The sequence below is a fragment of the Pongo pygmaeus genome, chromosome 5 (assembly GCF_028885625.2).
Source record: "Pongo pygmaeus isolate AG05252 chromosome 5, NHGRI_mPonPyg2-v2.0_pri, whole genome shotgun sequence".
Classification (NCBI taxonomy): Eukaryota; Metazoa; Chordata; class Mammalia; order Primates; family Hominidae; genus Pongo; species Pongo pygmaeus.
This window is the reverse complement of record NC_072378.2, coordinates 35,869,640-35,885,721: the sequence shown is the minus strand read 5'-3', so window position 1 is coordinate 35,885,721 and position 16,082 is coordinate 35,869,640. Positions and strand designations below refer to the sequence as shown.

Genomic DNA, 16,082 nt, shown 5'->3' with positions numbered 1-16,082 from the left:
GCTCCGCCTCCCGGGTACACTCCATTCTCCTGCCTCAGCCTCCTGAGTAGCTGGGACTACAGGCGCCTGCTGCCACGCCCGGCTAATTTTTGCATTTTTAGTAGAGACGAGGTTTCACCGTGTTAGCCAGGATAGTCTCGATCTCCTGACCTTGTGATCTGTCTGCCTCGGCCTCCCAAAAGTGCTGGGATTACAGGGGTGAGCCACCGCACCTGGCTAATTTTTGAATTTTTAGTAGAGACTGGGTTTCACTGTGCCGGCCAGGCTGGCCTCGAACTCCTGACCTCAAATGATCCGCCAGTCTCAGCCTCCCAAAGTGCTGGGATTACAGGCGTAAACCACCGCACCTGGCTCTAGTTCTTATTTTTTGTGAGAAATAAAGATAAATACAAGATCCAGTCTAATGTTTTCTTCCACATCCCATTGACAAATGACTAATCGGCCCCTCTCATCCCAAACTTCTGGGGGCTTCTGGGGGCAGGTGGAGCTGGTGGCCATCCTGCAGGCTGCTGGGGATCTGAGAAGAACTGGAGTTGAGATTCTTCCCCCAGTGGCCTGGGCCTAGCAGGGGAGGGTCGTGGGCTGTAGCACCTCCCACAGCGCGGCCAGGCCTCCACTCCTTGAGCAGGGGGAGCGGGGGTGAAGTTGAGCCGGGATTAGCAGGAGTCGGGAGGGAGGCTCCTAGACCTGCAGAGAAAGGGGTGCGATAGGCAAAGGCACCATGCCTCTGCGGGATGAAACCCTCCGAGAGGTGTGGGCTTCTGACAGGTCTGGAAGACCCCGATTTCGTGGCACCTGAACCCTGGGGGGCCTAGATGGAGGGGCTGAGTGGGATGGGGAGGGAAGGGGAAGGGAGACAGGCTGATCCCTTTGCTACCCTCAGTGGGCACGAAGAAGAAAGCCTGAGCCCGGAGGCCCCACGGCGCCCCAAACAGGTATGCCACCCCACTTGGAAAGGAAGCAGAAAGATGTCCCCACTGTGCGTAAACCCACGCAGGGTAGGGGTTCTAGGAGTGGGACAGGTCCCCCTTAGCAGGGTCTGGAGATATGGGGGGAGAAAGGGCTGTTTGGGGGCTTGGGGTTTCCAGGGAAGGAATTGGGACTTTGGAGCATTGGATATGGCCACGATGCATGGAAGGGGTCATCCTGCCTCACTCCAAGAAGGGGGCTGCAGTTCCCCCCGGATAATCTGCGGTTATTTCTGGCGGCTCAAGGGATTAGAGGGAGATGGGCAGGCCTCAGCGCCCCCCTTTCCTTCCTCGCCCTCCTCTTGACCCCCGTTCCTCAGCGACCGGCCCCGGCACAGAGGCTAAGGAAGAAGAGGACAGAGGCCCCCGAATCCCCCTGCCCCACGGGATCCAAGCCCCGGAAGCCCGGAGGTGGGCGGGGTGCAGACCCCGGGTGGACCCCCAGGGTGTGGGCTGCAGAAGGGAGGGGCTTGAGGGCCGGCGCGGGTGTCGCGGAGCCCTGGAACGGGGGGCGGGGGGGGGAGGAGGGGGCGGGGGGGAGGAGGGGGCGGGGAGTGATGAGCGGGGAGGGATTGGGGTTGGGGTTGGGGTTGGTGTAGAAGGGGGTGGGGTTGGGGTAGAAGGGGGTGGGAAGCTGAATGGAAGCCCGGGAGAAGTGTTGAAAGTGGAAACCCAAGCCCAGGGGAGAACCCTAGGGTGAGGAGCCCGAGGGGGCGCGCCCAGGCTTGGGGGTAGCGGGTAGAGGCGCTGCCTCACGGACCCGCGGATGGGACCCTGTCTGAACCCCGCATCTCGGCTCAGCTGGGCGGAGGGGGAGGCCGCGGGAGGAGCCTTCCCCAGACCCAGCCCAGGCCCGGGCGCCGCAGACGGTCTACGCCAGGTTCCTCAGGGATCCCGAGGCCAAGAAGCGCGACCCTCGGGAAACCTTTCTAGTAGCCCGTGCCCCAGACGCGGAGGACGGTGAGAGAGGGCCCCAGGGACGCGGGTGAGGGGGCGGTGGAGCTAAGGAGAGAAGGGGCTGGCTGGACGGGAACGGCCCAGAGAGGCAGAAAACAACTGTAGTCAAACAGCCCCCACTTTTCTGGCCTTGTCTTTCAGCCAGGTATTGTGCTGAGCACCAACTATGAGAGGGTGCTTTGTTCCCCCCCACCACCATTGTACAGATGGAGAAACTGAGTCATAGAGCCGTTAAGGGTTTTTGCCTTAAACAGCAGTTAAGAGCCAGAAGTAGCCCAGATGGGTCTGACTCAAGGTCAGAAACAGACAAGGTCAGGGAGAAGCACAGTGGATGCAGGGAGAAGGGGAAACAAGAGGGAAGGGGAGCGTGTGAGGAGAGGAGGGTCTCAGGAAGAGAGAGGGAGGGCATTTCCCCAGGACAGGATTCCTCTAACCCCAGCCACTCCCCTGACTTGCAGACCCTGAAGGCTGCCAGTCACCCTCATTCTTCTGGGAAGGTGCCAGTTCTCCGGTTCTTGTTTCAGAAGGGCAGGCTCCCCTCCTGGTGCCCATGCACCACTTCCCAGCAATCTGGAGGGACCGGGCTCCCCAGATAAGGAGGGCCTGGCTCAAACCCCCATTATGAAGAGTTTCTACCTACAGAGGAGAAGGAGGAAGAGGAGGACGAGGATGACGAGGAAGAGGAGGCTGAGGAAAAGAAAGAGAAAATCCTTCTGCCTCCCAAGAAGCCCCTGAGAGAGAAGAGCTCTGCAGACCTGAAGGAGAGGAGGGCCAAGGCCCAGGGCCCAAGGGGTGGGTGCTGAGGGTGCTGAGAGAGCTCACAGGGAAGCAGAACAGCCCTGTCCTTGGAGGGCTTGGCGTCTCACTGAGACAAAGCGATTGAGGCCTCAAAATGAACCCAGTGCTGTGACCGGAGGGTTTTTCCTCTGATGATTTCTCCCCCCGATGGTCCTTAAGGACACAGACCAATATATGCCCCCACCCCTGGCCCCACTGCCCCTGCCCCTTGAGCTCTGTGAGGCAGAGGAGGACAGAGGATTCTAGTTTTCTTTGTTATTTTTGTTAAGTTTTTGTTTTAACTCGATGGAAATTGTTATCATTTTTATAAAAGTATCAAAGTGATTACAGTAAAAAGAAATCAATGAATCAATGCTGTGATGGCGTCCTCGCCTGGGCACCTTACCTGATAGGGACCAGCAGCCTGGCCTAGAGCTAGGACCTTGGGCCTGAGGAAGGGATAGCACACTCTGTAGCGGTGACCAGAGAAGGTTTCCTGGAGGACACGGGACAAAAGGCAGGATTCAGAGGCTCGATTAGAAGGCCTGGTGTTCATTCATTCGGGAACTGCTTGTTAAGCTCCTGGTCTTTGTCCAGAGCTTTTTTGGCCTCAGGGAAAGAAAAACCAAGATGAGCAGAAGTCAATACAAAAATTAGCCAGGGGTGGTGGCGCGCGCCTGTAATCCCAACTACTTGGGCGGCTGAGGCACAAGAATCACTTGAACCCCAGAGGTGGAGGTTGCAGTGAGCCGAGATCCTGCCACTGCATTCCAGCCTGGGCAACAGCGAGACTGTCTCAAAAAAACAAAAGAGAGAAAAGAAAAAGAAGGCAGGCTGTGGGCCCCTGTCAAGCTTTCAGCCTCCCTGGGGACTACAGGGAGGACAAGAGGGTTGGAAGGCAGCCTTCAGCCCCAGTAGACACCTTCTTTGCCTGACCCCCATCTTCCATTTCCAGGAGACCCAGGAAGCCCTGACCCCCCACCGAAACCTCTGCGTGTTAGGAATAAGGAAGCCCCAGCAGGGGAGGGGACCAAGATGAGAAAGACCAAGAAGAAAGGTGAGCCCAGCCTAGGGAGGAACAGGGCACTCTAGCTGCAGTGGGGGTTGTGACGCTTTCACATCCACACATGCAGGATCTGGGGAGGCCGACAAGGACCCCTCAGGGAGCCCAGCCAGTGCGAGGAAGAGCCCAGCAGCCATGTTTCTGGTTGGGGAAGGCAGTCCTGACAAGAAAGCCCTGAAGAAGAAAGGTGGATGGCAAGGGCTTCTGGTGTGGTGACATCTTGAGGTGGTCCTGGGGGCGGGGAGCTGGAGGGTCCTTACAGCATACGGGACAGTGCTAGGTAAGGAGTTTGCGGGGTCTAGAGTCAGACAACGTGTGGGGCATCTTGACCCCCGCTTTGATAGCTGTGTGGTCTCAGGCAGGTGTCTTAGCCTTTCTGGGCTCTAATAATAACATGGGGTCGACTCTCTTGTGGTTGTGGGGAGCATCCAAGTGACACATGGGTGTTGGAAGCACTTTGCAAATCAGGGTGAGGAGTTCACAGCCTTGTTTCCCCCTCCATGCTCAGGCACTCCCAAAGGCGGGAGGAAGGAGGAAGAAGAGGAGGAGGAGACAGCTACGGTGACAAAGAACAGCAATCAAAAGGGCAAAGCCAAAGGAAAAGGCAAAAAGGTTGGGGCCCAGAGGGGCAGGGGGCTGAGGTCCCTTCAGGGAGCAGAGGCAGGGGCCTGGACTTGGGAGCCTAGAGGGTGGGGGCTTGGAGCCACTTGAGGTTAGAACCTTGGCTCCCCCTCTTGTGACAGGATATAAGGACAAAGGAAACCAGGTTTGTGCAAACAGAGGAGGCGTTTGTGGGGTCACCAGGCTAGGACTGGCCATGCAAGGGCCTTATGTCATCTGGGCTCTCTGAGGCCTGCCCTCTGGGGCACAACCATCAGACGGCCAGAGATGCCCCCACGCCCCCAGCATGTTTTCTGTGCTGGGGAGGAGGAGCACACAGGCAGAGAGGCAGATGAGGACTGACTGACAGTCAGCTGCACCAGTTGTTAAAATGTTTCCACCCTACTGCCCTGAGCTCCCTAGGCGCTTTCACTCACCTTACCCAGGACCTCCCAACCTCCCAGCAACTAAACACTCCAGCAACGAAAGGGTTAACACTGCCCATCCGGGGCCTCCCAGTTTCTCCTCCAAGCTTACCAGTAGGCATCTCCATGGTGAACAGGTTGTTAAATATTTTGAATATTGCCCCTGCTCCCAAACAGGACTCAGACACCAACACACAAAAGCTGGAGTAAGCAGGAGAGGGAGGTCCAACTGAGAGAAAGTAACAAAAGTCTTCAAGGAACAGGTTTCCCCCGGTGGGGAGATCACCACAAGGACAGGGCCTGGATTTTAGCTTATTAGTTTGTGCAGGAGTGGTCAGGTCTAGGGGGACTGATTCATATTAACCAAGATCACCAGATGCTGATGTACAAACTGAAAGGCCAGTTTACTGTCTCCCAGGGGGGAATGTAACTGCAGAACAGCCTTCAGTACAGTAGGCTCTTGAAATTTGCAGCTGCTGAAGTGTTTGAATAAGTTCTGGCTTTCTCCACATCGTGTTCCAAACATAGTCTTTTGTTTCCCAAGTTTCTTCTGGAACAACCTAGAGTAGAGAACAGGTGATCACTTGTCCCTGAGCTGAGGGTTCACTGCTCTACATCAGCCTCCCTTAAACACACTGCAAACCTGTGCTCAACAAAAATGGCCATGGCCAGGCAAAGTGGCTCACGCCTGTAATCCCAGCACTTTCAGAGGAGGAGGCAGATGGGTCACTTGAAGTCAGGAGTTCGAAACCAGCCTGGCGAATAGTAGAGATGGTGAAACCCCATCTCTACTAAAAATACAAAAATTATCGGGGCATGGTGATGCGCACCTGTAGTCCCAGCTACTTAGGAGGATGAGGCAGGAGAATCACTTGAACCCAGGAGGTGGAGGTTGCAGCAAGCCGAGATCACGCCACTGCATTCCAGCCTGGGCGACAAGAGCAAGGCTCCATCTGAAAAAAATAAAAAATAAATTTAAAAAAACGGCCAACCACAGCACATCTTCGTGGATTCTTCGTGGCTCCCAAATAGCATTGAACCCTCAAATGCACACACCCAGGCTGGCAGTCCATGCTTGCCCCTGTTGGAAAAGTTGGGCTTAGACTCTTGGCTCCCTTCCTGTGAGGGATAGAACATGAGGACAAAGGGCACCAGGTTTGTGAGAACAGAAGGGGCTGTTGTGGGGTCACCAGGCCACCCTAGGGCTTTATGTCACCAAATTGTTCTTAGGAGTTTCTCAATGAGCAAAGTGAGCTTACATATTCATTCATGTATTAACTATGCATTGCTATGTAACAAATCACCCCAAACTGAGTATCTTAAAACATTTACTTTCTTATTCAATTTCTGAGAGCCAGAAATCTAGGAGTGGCTTAGCAGAGTAGTTCTGGCTCAGGGTCTCGGAGGAAGTTGCAGTCAAAATGTCAGCTGGGGTTTCAGTCACTCTGAAGCCTTCACTGGAAATGAAGGATCCACTTCTAAAATAGCTCCCTGTGGTAGATGTTAGCTGGAGATCTCAGTTCCTTCCTACAGGGACCTCTCCTGGAGGCTGCTTGAGTGTTCTTTTTTTTTTTTTTTTTTTTTGCTTGAGTGTTCTTATGGCATGGCAGCCAACTTCTCCCAAAGTCCAAGAGACAGACAGCCATATAGAAGCCACAATATCTTTTATGACTTAACCCTTGGAAGCGGCCCATGATCACTTCTGCCATATTCTACTGGTCACAGGGACCAACCCTGGTATGCAGTGGGAGGAGACTACACAAAGGCACAAATACCAGGAGACAAGGATCATTGGGCGCCATCTTATGATAATGAATATCATCTTGACTATGGTATTCATTATTTACCATATGCTAACAATAAGAGTGGCAGCTAACACTTCCATAGTGCTTAGAACACAGCAGTCCATTCTGTTAGCCCCACTTCACTGCCTGAGACAGTGTGCAAAGGAGGGAAGGTCTTTCTAAAGGCTCTGGACCTCATAGGAGACTTGACAGAACTCATGCCCCAGCCCCACCTCTTACTAGTTATGTGAACTTGGGCAAGTGACTTAACTTCTCTAAGCCTCAGCTTCTTCATCTGTACAATGGGGATGACTACCACAGTGGGGTGATAAGAGGATGAAATGAGTAAATATTTCGAAAGTACTTGAAACTATGGCACCCTGATAGAATTTATGCAAGCATCTGTTAAATACATAGGTAAGGTCTGTCCCAGGTATCCACCCCTACTATACCTACTTCTCAGATGAGAAAATTGAGTTACAGTGTGGTGAAACTTAACAGTTAAGACAGTTAGTAGTGAAACTAGGATTTGAACCTAGACAGTCTGGCTCCAGAGTGTGTGCTCCTACCCACGAGCTAAGCAGAATAAAAATAAATCACAGAGCTCCCCAGAGCCTCATAACTTGGCCGTGCCGGGCTGCCAGGGAGCATGAGGGGCAGTGGCTTTCCAGCCTCCAGGGATGCGGCCCCTGCTCTAGCCAGCCTCTCTGTTCTCTCTGCACACAGAAAGCGGTGAGTTGTCCTGCCGAGCTGCCCGTGTCTCAGCACTGGGACCTGCTGGGGGTGGGGGAGCTGGTGCTCTGGGGCTGATGTACCCTCTGCCCCCACCCAGAAGGAGGAGAGGGCCCCGTCTCCCCCCGTGGAGGTGGACGAACCCCGGGAGTTTGTGCTCCGGCCTGCCCCCCAGGGCCGCACGGTGCGCTGCCGGCTGACCCGGGACAAAAAGGGCATGGATCGAGGCATGTATCCCTCCTACTTCCTGCACCTGGACACGGAGAAGAAGGTGGGTGGGGAGAGGCAGCAGAGGAGGGAGTGTGGAGGGGTCCGGGATGGGGGCCACGGGACAAACGAGCCTGCTTTCTCCCTGCAGATCACCTCCATCCCTTCCCACCTTCTCTTCCCATCCTCTCACCTGTCTCCCCTTTTCCCCAGGTGTTCCTCTTGGCTGGCAGGAAACGAAAACGGAGCAAGACAGCCAATTACCTCATCTCCAGCGACCCTACCAATCTGTCCCGAGGAGGGGAGAATTTCATCGGGAAGCTGAGGTGGGGCTGGGCTTCCTGGGGCTGGGGGGGCTTGGGTCAGCAAAAGGCCATAGCCAGTCATCTCTGTCCTGCTGTGCCTGGCAGAGCACCCACCACATTGGGCACCCTGGAAACGTCCCCCTAGGGCCTCTCACTTTGATGTACATAGATCATTTGGGGAGCTTGTTAAAATGGTTGAGTGTGTGGGGTGGGCCTGGGAGTCTACATTTTTAATGAGCACCCAGGCGATGCCCACACTGCTGCCAGCCCAGGGCCTCACTTGGAGCAGGGCATAAGTTCTACGAGGGCAGGCACTGTGCCTGCCTTGTTTAGGGCTGAATTCCTAGCACTGAACACATATTAGCTACTCAACAAGTATTTACTGATCAAGTGAATGAACATATATTCAGCACTATCCTGTGCTGTCTTCCCATACCTCTCATCTAATCCTCACCACAAATCTGAGAGCTGAAGAAAGGGGATGCCTGAGTCAGGCCTTATTTCTTATATGTATGTATTTAGGCTGGGCACAGTGGCTCATGCCTGTAATCCCAGCATTTTGGGAGGCCAAGGCGGGTGGATTACCTGAGGGCAGGAGTCCGAGATCAGCCTGGCCAACATGGTGAAACCCCGTCTCTACTAAAAATACAAAAATTAGCCAGGTGTGGTGGCATGCACCTGGAGTCCCAGCTACCTGGGAGGCTGAGGTGGGAGAATCTCTTGAACCCAAGAGGGGGAGGTTGCAGTGAGCTGGGTCATGCCACTGCACTTCCAGCCTGGGCGACAGACCAAGACCCTGTCTCAAAAATAAATGAATAAATACATGTATGTATTTAACAAAACTTTTATAAGGCCTATTTATGTGTCAGGTGTAATTCTAAGTCACTTCCAGGCCAGGCGTGGTGGCTCACACCTGTAATCCCAGCACTTTGGGAGGCCGAGGTGGGCGGATCACAAGGTCAGGAGATCAAGACCATCCTGGCTAACACAGTGAAACCCCGTCTCTACTAAAAATACAAAAAAAAAAAATTAGCCCAGCGTGGTGGCAGGCCCTGTAGTCCCAGTCACTTGGGAGGCTGAGGCAGGAGAATGGCGTGAACCCAGGAGGAGGAGCTTGCAGTGAGCAGAGATCACGCCACTGCACTCCAGCCTGGGTGACAGAGTGAGACTCTGTCTCAAAAAAATAAAGAAAAAAAAAGTCACTTCCAAATGTTAACCCATTCAATCCTCTTATTGTCCAAATGAGGGAAATGCTGTTGCTCAGCCCATTTTATAGATGGGGAAGTTGGGGCTCAGAGAGTTTAAATACCTTGCCTAAGATCTCACAGCTAGTAATAGTAAGAGATGGAGTTGGGATTTTAACATTGCCTAGTCTCCTTGTAGATTCAGCCCTTTTTTTTTGTTTTGGAGACCGGGTCTTACTCTGTCGCCCACGCTGGAGTGCAGTGATGTGATTATGGCCATGGCTCACTGCAGCCTCGACCTCCCAGGCTCAAGTGATCCTCCCACCTTAGCCTCCTGAGTAGCTGGGACTACAGGCACATGCCACCGTGCCTAGATAATTTGGCAGGTGGGGGGCAGAGGGCGGGTGTTTTTTGTAGAGACGGGGTTGCCTGCCATGTTGCCCAGGCTGGTTTCCAACTCCTGGACTCAAGCAATCCTCCCTCCTCTGACTCCCAAAGTGCTGGGATTACAAGCTTGAGCCACCATGCCCTGGGTTGGGCCAGCATTTAGAAGGACCTCTGCATAAGGGGGAAGCCTGGGGCAGGGGACATGAATTGCTCAGTCCTAAAACACCCCCACCCTTGTAGGAAGCTCTCTAAACTGCTTGGCTGTGTGGAAGGGGCCTGAGGCAGGGATGTAGGATCCCCTCAGCCCCTCCTCAAGCTCTACCCTGCTTGCAGGTCCAACCTCCTGGGGAACCGCTTCACGGTCTTTGACAACGGGCAGAACCCACAGCGTGGGTACAGCACTAATGTGGCAAGCCTTCGGCAGGAGCTGGCAGCTGTGATCTATGTGAGGACTCCACCTGTCCCCCATGCCAGGCGGCTCCCCTTACAGGGGCTGGCCTCACAGGCATCTGTTTCCTTCCCAGGAAACCAACGTGCTGGGCTTCCGTGGCCCCCGGCGCATGACCGTCATCATTCCTGGCATGAGTGCAGAGAATGAGAGGGTCCCCATCCGGCCCCGAAATGTGAGCTCCGCACCTCCCTGGCCCCTGGCTCCGTATGTGAGAAACAGGGGAGTCAGGGCTCAGCTTAGGAAATAGCCAACTCCCTGAGCATGTTCATCACCCTCCAACACAAATTCATTCTGGCCACCTAGAGAATAGACTTGGGCTTTTTGTAATTGAATTCACTGAAAAACCACAATAGGCTTTTTGGTTGTTTTGGGAGTTTACATCAAATTCATATATTACATCCATTCATATCTTAATTGACCACACATATTGAGTGCCAAGTATTATCCTAGGCACCTGGAAGACATCAGTGGACAAAACAAAGATCTGCCCCCCTGGGCTGGGCGTGATGGCTCACGCCTGTAATCCCAGCACTTTAGGAGGCCAAGATGGGCGGATCACGAGGTCAGGAGATCAAGACCATCCTGGCTAACACGGTGAAACGCTGTCTCTACTAAAATTACAAAAAAATTAGCCGGGCGTGGTGGCGGGCGCCTATAGTCCCAGCTACTCGGGAGGCTGAGGCAGGAGAATGGCGTGAACCTGGGAGGCGGAGCTTGCGGTAAGCCGAGATCGTGCCACTGCACTCCAGCCTGTGCGACAGAGCGAGACTCTGCCTCAAAAACAAAACAAAACAAAACAAAAAAAGATCTGCCCCCCTGAAGCTGGCATTCAAGTGGGAGGAGAGTGACAGTAGACAATAATCGTGATAAATAAGTAAATTATGGAGCATCCTGGAAGGTGGTAAGTGCTATGGTGAAAAACGTCAGACCAGGTGCAGCGGCTCACACCTGTAACCCCAGCACTTTGGGAGGCCAAGGTGGGCGGATCACTTGAGGTCAGGAGTTCGAGACCAGCCTGGCCAACATGGCTAAACCCCGTCTCTACTAAATATACAAAAATTAGCCGGGCGTGGTGGCGGGCACCTGTAATCTCACATGTTTACTCAGGAGGCTGACTCAGGGAGTATTTCTTGAACCCGGGAGGCAGAGGTTGCAGTGAGGCAAGATCACGCCACTGCACTCCAGCCTGGGCAACAGAGCGAGACTCCGTCTCAAAAATAAAAAAAATGTTGCCGGCCATGGTGGCTCACGCTGGTGACCCCAGCATTTTGGGAGGCCAAGCCGGGCAGATCACAAGGTCAGGAGTTCAAGACCAGCCTGGCCAACATGGTAAAATCCCATCTCTACTAAAAATACAAAAATTAACTGGGCGTGGTGACAGGCGCCTGTAATCCCAGCTACTCAGGAGGCTGAGGCAGGAGACTCACTTGAACCCCGGAGGCAGAGGTTGCAGTGAGCCAAGATCATGCCACTGCACTCCAGCCTGGGTGACAGAGCTAGACTCCATCTCAAAATAAATAAATAAATAATAAAAAATTTAAAAAGAAAAAAGTCAAACAGGGGAAGGGAGATGACAAGTGTGTAAGTCTCAATATTAAATATGGTTGTCAAAGCGGACCTCAATGAGAAGGTGAGGGTGTGAGCCTACAGATATCCGGGGGAAGAGTACCTGGGCAGTGGGAAGAGCCAGTGCAAAGGTCCTGTGGCAGGAGGGGGCCTGGTGGGCTGGAGGAACCACCAGGTGACCAGTGTGGCTGGAGGGAGAGGAGGTTAGAGAAGTGAGGGTAAGGGGTAGACAGGGCCTGTAAAACTGATTTTTGCTCTGAGAGAAATGGGAAGCCACAGCAGGGTTTTGAGTAAAGGAGTGACATGATTTGTTTTTGTTTTTGTTTTTTTTTTGAGATGAAGTCTCGCTCCGTAACCCAGGCTGGAGTGCAATGGCCTGATCACAACTCACTGCAACCTCTACTTCCCAGGTTCAGGAGATTTTCCTGCCTCAGCCTCTCGAGTAGCTGGGATTACAGGTGCATACCACCACGCCCAGCTAATTTTTGTATTTTCAGTAGACGGGGTTTCGCCATGATGGCCAGGCTGGTCTTGAACTCCTGACCTCAAGTGACCCACCTGCCTCTGCCTCCCAAAGTGCTAGGATTACAGGCCTGAGCCACTGTGCCCAGCTTTTTTTTTTTTTTTTTTTTTTTTTGAGACTGAGTCTCACTCTGGGTCTCACTCCAGCCCAGCCTAGAGTACAGTGGTATGATCATGGCTTACTGCAGCCTCGACCTCCTGGCTTCAAACAGTGCTGCTTCCTGCCTCAGCCTCTCATGTAGCTGAGACCCTAGGCACATGCCACCATACCTGGCTAGTTTTTTGTAGAGCCAGGGTCTCACTTTGTTGCCCAGGCTGGTCTTAAATTCCTGAAGTGATCCTCTCGTCTTGGCCTCTCAAAGTGTTGGGATTATATGCGTGAGCCATCGTGCTTGGCATGACTTGTATTTTAAAAAGCAAAGGTTGTTTTGCGTGTGTGTGTGTGTGTGTGAGTTTAAGATGGAGAGATGTTCTGGAGAGACGTGTCAGTCCCGTGCTCTGCTCTTTAGCACTGCAGGTCCAGTGAGTCTAGGATTTAAGAGACTCTGAGTGACTCGCATGCCCCATCCTCACAGGAGACTGATGTCATTTTACTCATTTACAATGAAAGATAATACCCCGTCAGCTGATCACACATCCTTCCCTGCTGGAAAGTCACAGCCCAGGCTGATCTGCAGGGCACCAGTCATGGGAGGCTCAGTCTTGAGGGTTCACTCAGCCTGTGGGCCCCACAGTTGCCCCTCCCATGCCTGGAATAAACACACAAATTCCCCAGAGGCAGCATCTCCTGCCCTTGTTTGGGCCCAGTAAGAAATGCCTGGTGCTGTTTTGGGTCCCTCTTCTGCCAATTACAGTGCAGTGGGAGGAATGGTAAGAGCAAGGTGTCATGGAAGCTCAGAGCTGAGACATCTAAATCAGATGGGGGGTCAAGAAGGCTTCTTGGAGGTGATCTTGAGTGGACTCACTCTAATCCATGAACGTGAGCAGGCGACAAGGAAACTCAGGAAAGAAAGATCTTAAGGGCACATTATCCAGAACCTGCTCCTTCCTTTCAGAAACTCTCCTCCAAGTACACTTTCTCTTAACTGCAATTTACCTATCTATCTCCCCAGCTCAACTGTGTGCCCTTTGCAGGTCCGAGACTGGCTCATCCTGTTATTAGGTACTGGTGTGTGTCTGTCTCCTAAGACCGCCTGGGTACCAGTGGCATGGAGCACCTATGTGCCAGATGCCCCTTGCCATTTTCCAGCCCCCCACTTTGACATCCCAGAGACAAAGCCCCATTCTCACAGATGTGAGCCCGGTCCGCAAGGATGCCACAGATGCCAAGCCTATTCTCAGATACCCTAATGGATGAAGATGTCCAGGCCGCACTCCTGCGCACACATGCCCAGGCCCCTTCTCCAGTCAGTCCTGAGCCATCTCAGCCACCTCTAACTGTCCTCTCCCTGTCTGCTCCCCTGGGGCACCCCAGGCTAGTGACGGCCTGCTGGTGCGCTGGCAGAACAAGACGCTGGAGAGCCTCATTGAACTGCACAACAAGCCACCTGTCTGGAACGATGACAGCGGCTCCTACACCCTCAACTTCCAAGGCCGGGTCACCCAGGCCTCAGTCAAGAACTTCCAGATTGTCCACGCTGATGACCGTGAGTACCTGAGGGCCCAGCTCTGGCTCTTCTCCACCACCCCCAGGATGCCGACCCTCATTCAAGATCCCCTCACCCCCTCACACACACACACACCAGCCTTTATCCCGAGAGCTGGGACATCCCACAAGATCACTCTCTCCTCCATAGGCACTGACACTGTGCTCTCAGGACCCTCAGATATTCTAAGCAGGTGTCTTGGGGCTCATCACTCCAGGTTCCCATTCCAGCATTGGCCAGAGCAGTGGGTTAGATACTGGGACATTCTGGATAAGATTGTGTTGAAGGGAGGGTTGAGCTCCTAGAGTCTGAAAACCACTGACAGCCCAACTCCTCTTTGTTCAAAGAGGGTGCTGAGGCTCAGAGAGGGCAGCCCTTTGCCCAGAGTCTCTCAGCAACTTCAGGAAGTTACACTGGCCCTCGAAATTTATTTCACAGAACTTACACAGTGCTTACTATGTGCCAGGCACTGTTCTCAGGATTTTACAGATACTGAATCATTAAATCCCTTCAACATCCCTGTGAGGAGTGCCATTATTATCCTTATTTGGCAGGAAACTAAGGCACAGGGAGGTTAAGCAACTTGCCCACAGTCACATCACTAGTAGGAGGTAGAGTGGACAGTCTGGATCTCCAGTGGCCATGCTCTTAACCTCTTCAAGATGGTTGCCTTTTAGGGGCAGGGAATATTAAGCATTTTTGAGTGCCTATTCTGTGTCTTCTCTCAAGTGAGGTCGAAGGACTACCCCGGAAGAGTCAGGGAAACAAGGTGTCCCTGTTACAAGCCTTGGTTGGAAAGGCTTCCTTCCCACTAGGGTGAGGAAGTTTGGGGATGGAAGGGTATCTCCCATAGGTCTCTGGGTTCACAGGGTTGGACCAACATTGAGCGAGCCCCAACTCCATCCTAGGGATGTGCCCCCAGTGCCACCTGTCCTGTGGCTGTGAAACTGCTCTCCAGTTTCTGGTGGAGCCTGGTCCACCTGAGTTTGGGGGTATTTTTAGCAACTTCCTGTCCCTATGGATGCTGGGGGAGGTGCTGAGGTTGGGGCTGGGAACCTGGATCATTGAAGGGAGAGGTGCCCAGTGAGGCTGAGGAAGGGGACCAGGGGTGGAGCTGGGGTCTAAGGTGGGACTTCGTGGCTGGGGATAGGAGGAAAGAATGTGGCCAGAAACAACAGAGAACTTGGGAAGGAAGAATTCTGGGCTTGGATAAATTTGACAGGGTCCTATAGTTAATCAGGTGCGGGCTCTAGGCATGGCCTGTGGCAGCAGCAGACAAGGCAAGGTCCCTGCCCCCAGGAGATTATAGTGTGACTGCAAAGCCACGTGGTGCTGGTGTGGAGTGAGATAGGAAGAAGGGATGGGTGTTGAGTAACTGAGATGGTGGCTGAGGGTTGGAGCCCCAAGGCAAGGGACAGACTGCCCCCAAGGTTGAGGGCACTGTCTGCCAGGATGGGGGTCCAAGGAGGTCTCGGGCCGCCCCCACCCCGTCTTGTGTCCATAGCCGACTATATCGTGCTGCAGTTCGGCCGCGTGGCGGAGGACGCCTTCACCCTAGACTACCGGTACCCGCTGTGCGCCCTGCAGGCCTTCGCCATCGCCCTCTCCAGTTTCGACGGGAAGCTGGCCTGCGAGTGACCCCAGCAGCCCCTCACCGCCCCCAGAGCCCGTCAGCGTGGAGGAAAGGATTCAGTGGAGGCTGGCAGGGTCCCTCCAGCAAAGCCCCCGCGGAAAACTGCTCCTGTGTCGGGGCTGACCCCTCACTGCCTCTCGGTGACCTCCGTCCGCTCCCCAGCCTGGCACGGGCCGAGGCAGGAGGAGCCCGGACGGCGGGTAGGACGGAGATGAAGAACATCTGGAGTTGGAGCCGCACATCTGGTCTCGGAGCTCGCCTGCGCCGCTGTGCCCCCCTCCTCCCCGCGCCCCAGTCACTTCCTGTCCGGGAGCAGTAGTCAGTGTTGTTTTAACCTCCCCTCTCCCCGGGACTGCGCTAGGGCTCCGAGGAGCTGGGGTGGGCTAGGAGGAGGGGGTAGGTGATGGGGGACGACGGCCAGGCACCCACATCCCCAATAAAGCCGCGTCCTTGGCCAAGCGGAGCGGTGGTTCCTCAGCGCGTGCGGAGAACTAGGCGGCAGGAGGCGTCCGAGGCGCGGGCTGGAAGCCTCAACCTCCGCCCCACTCCCGCCCAGGCCCCGGGCGCTCCCGCGTCCCCTCCCCGCGCCCGTCGCGGGTCCTACCGAAACTCGGCGGCCGCGCAGCGTCAAGACGCCCCCCGCGGGGGCCCGGGGAGCCGGGGCGAAAGGGAGGGTCCCGGAGGTCGGGGAAGAGGGAGAAAGGGAGAAGAAATTCGAGAAACTAGCCACGCGGGGAGAACCAGACAAACCAGGTCCCGGCAGGGAGGGCGCAGCCGCCAGGGCGGAGCCGGGTCTGGGGCCCCGGGAGTGGGGGGCAGGCCCGCGAGCTGGAGGGTACGCTCCGCCTCGGCGGCTCGGGACTAGGGTGGAGGCG

General features: G+C 54.5%; 2 protein-coding genes across 3 annotated transcripts; one reads left to right on the top strand and one right to left on the bottom strand.

Moving 5' to 3' along the window:
* Positions 1-352: 352 nt before the first annotated feature.
* On the bottom strand, positions 353-15,927 carry LOC129038103 (chromosome alignment-maintaining phosphoprotein 1-like). Its single transcript, XM_054490678.2, has 5 exons — positions 15,812-15,927; positions 5,621-5,743; positions 4,903-5,350; positions 3,109-3,198; positions 353-687 (listed from the first exon to the last, which is right to left on the bottom strand). The coding sequence occupies exons 3-5, from the start codon at positions 4,916-4,918 to the stop codon at positions 449-451; spliced, it is 345 nt and encodes a 114-aa protein (XP_054346653.1). The 5' UTR covers positions 4,919-5,350; positions 5,621-5,743; positions 15,812-15,927; the 3' UTR covers positions 353-448.
* On the top strand, positions 684-15,818 carry TULP1 (TUB like protein 1). 2 transcript variants are annotated; one of them, XM_054490671.2, is made up of 15 exons: positions 722-768; positions 884-935; positions 1,289-1,379; positions 1,770-1,928; positions 2,568-2,717; positions 3,658-3,759; positions 3,836-3,952; positions 4,274-4,377; positions 7,301-7,306; positions 7,407-7,577; positions 7,727-7,839; positions 9,723-9,834; positions 9,914-10,012; positions 13,403-13,574; positions 15,079-15,595. In XM_054490671.2, the coding sequence occupies exons 1-15, from the start codon at positions 722-724 to the stop codon at positions 15,210-15,212; spliced, it is 1,629 nt and encodes a 542-aa protein (XP_054346646.1). In that variant the 3' UTR covers positions 15,213-15,595. The 2 variants fall into 2 exon arrangements, with proteins under 2 accessions (XP_054346647.1, XP_054346646.1); XM_054490672.2 differs by lacking the exon at positions 1,770-1,928 and having other exon boundaries at positions 684-768; positions 15,079-15,818.
* Positions 15,928-16,082: the final 155 nt, after the last annotated feature.

What these genes read in the sequence shown, in the direction of transcription:
- TULP1 (XM_054490671.2), top strand. Translation starts at nt 722, where the DNA reads ATGCCTCTGCGGGATGAAACCCTCCGAGAGGTGTGGGCTTCTGACAG. An exon ending in TGCCCCAGACGCGGAGGACG is followed by an intron (nt 1,929 to 2,567) that starts GTGAGAGAGGGC and finishes TTCTACCTACAG; the next exon opens with AGGAGAAGGAGGAAGAGGAG. An exon ending in CAAGGCCCAGGGCCCAAGGG is followed by an intron (nt 2,718 to 3,657) that starts GTGGGTGCTGAG and finishes TTCCATTTCCAG; the next exon opens with GAGACCCAGGAAGCCCTGAC.
- LOC129038103 (XM_054490678.2), bottom strand. An exon ending in AGGCTGCTGGTCCCTATCAG is followed by an intron (nt 688 to 3,108) that starts GTAAGGTGCCCA and finishes CTTTCTCTGCAG; the next exon opens with GTCTAGGAGCCTCCCTCCCG.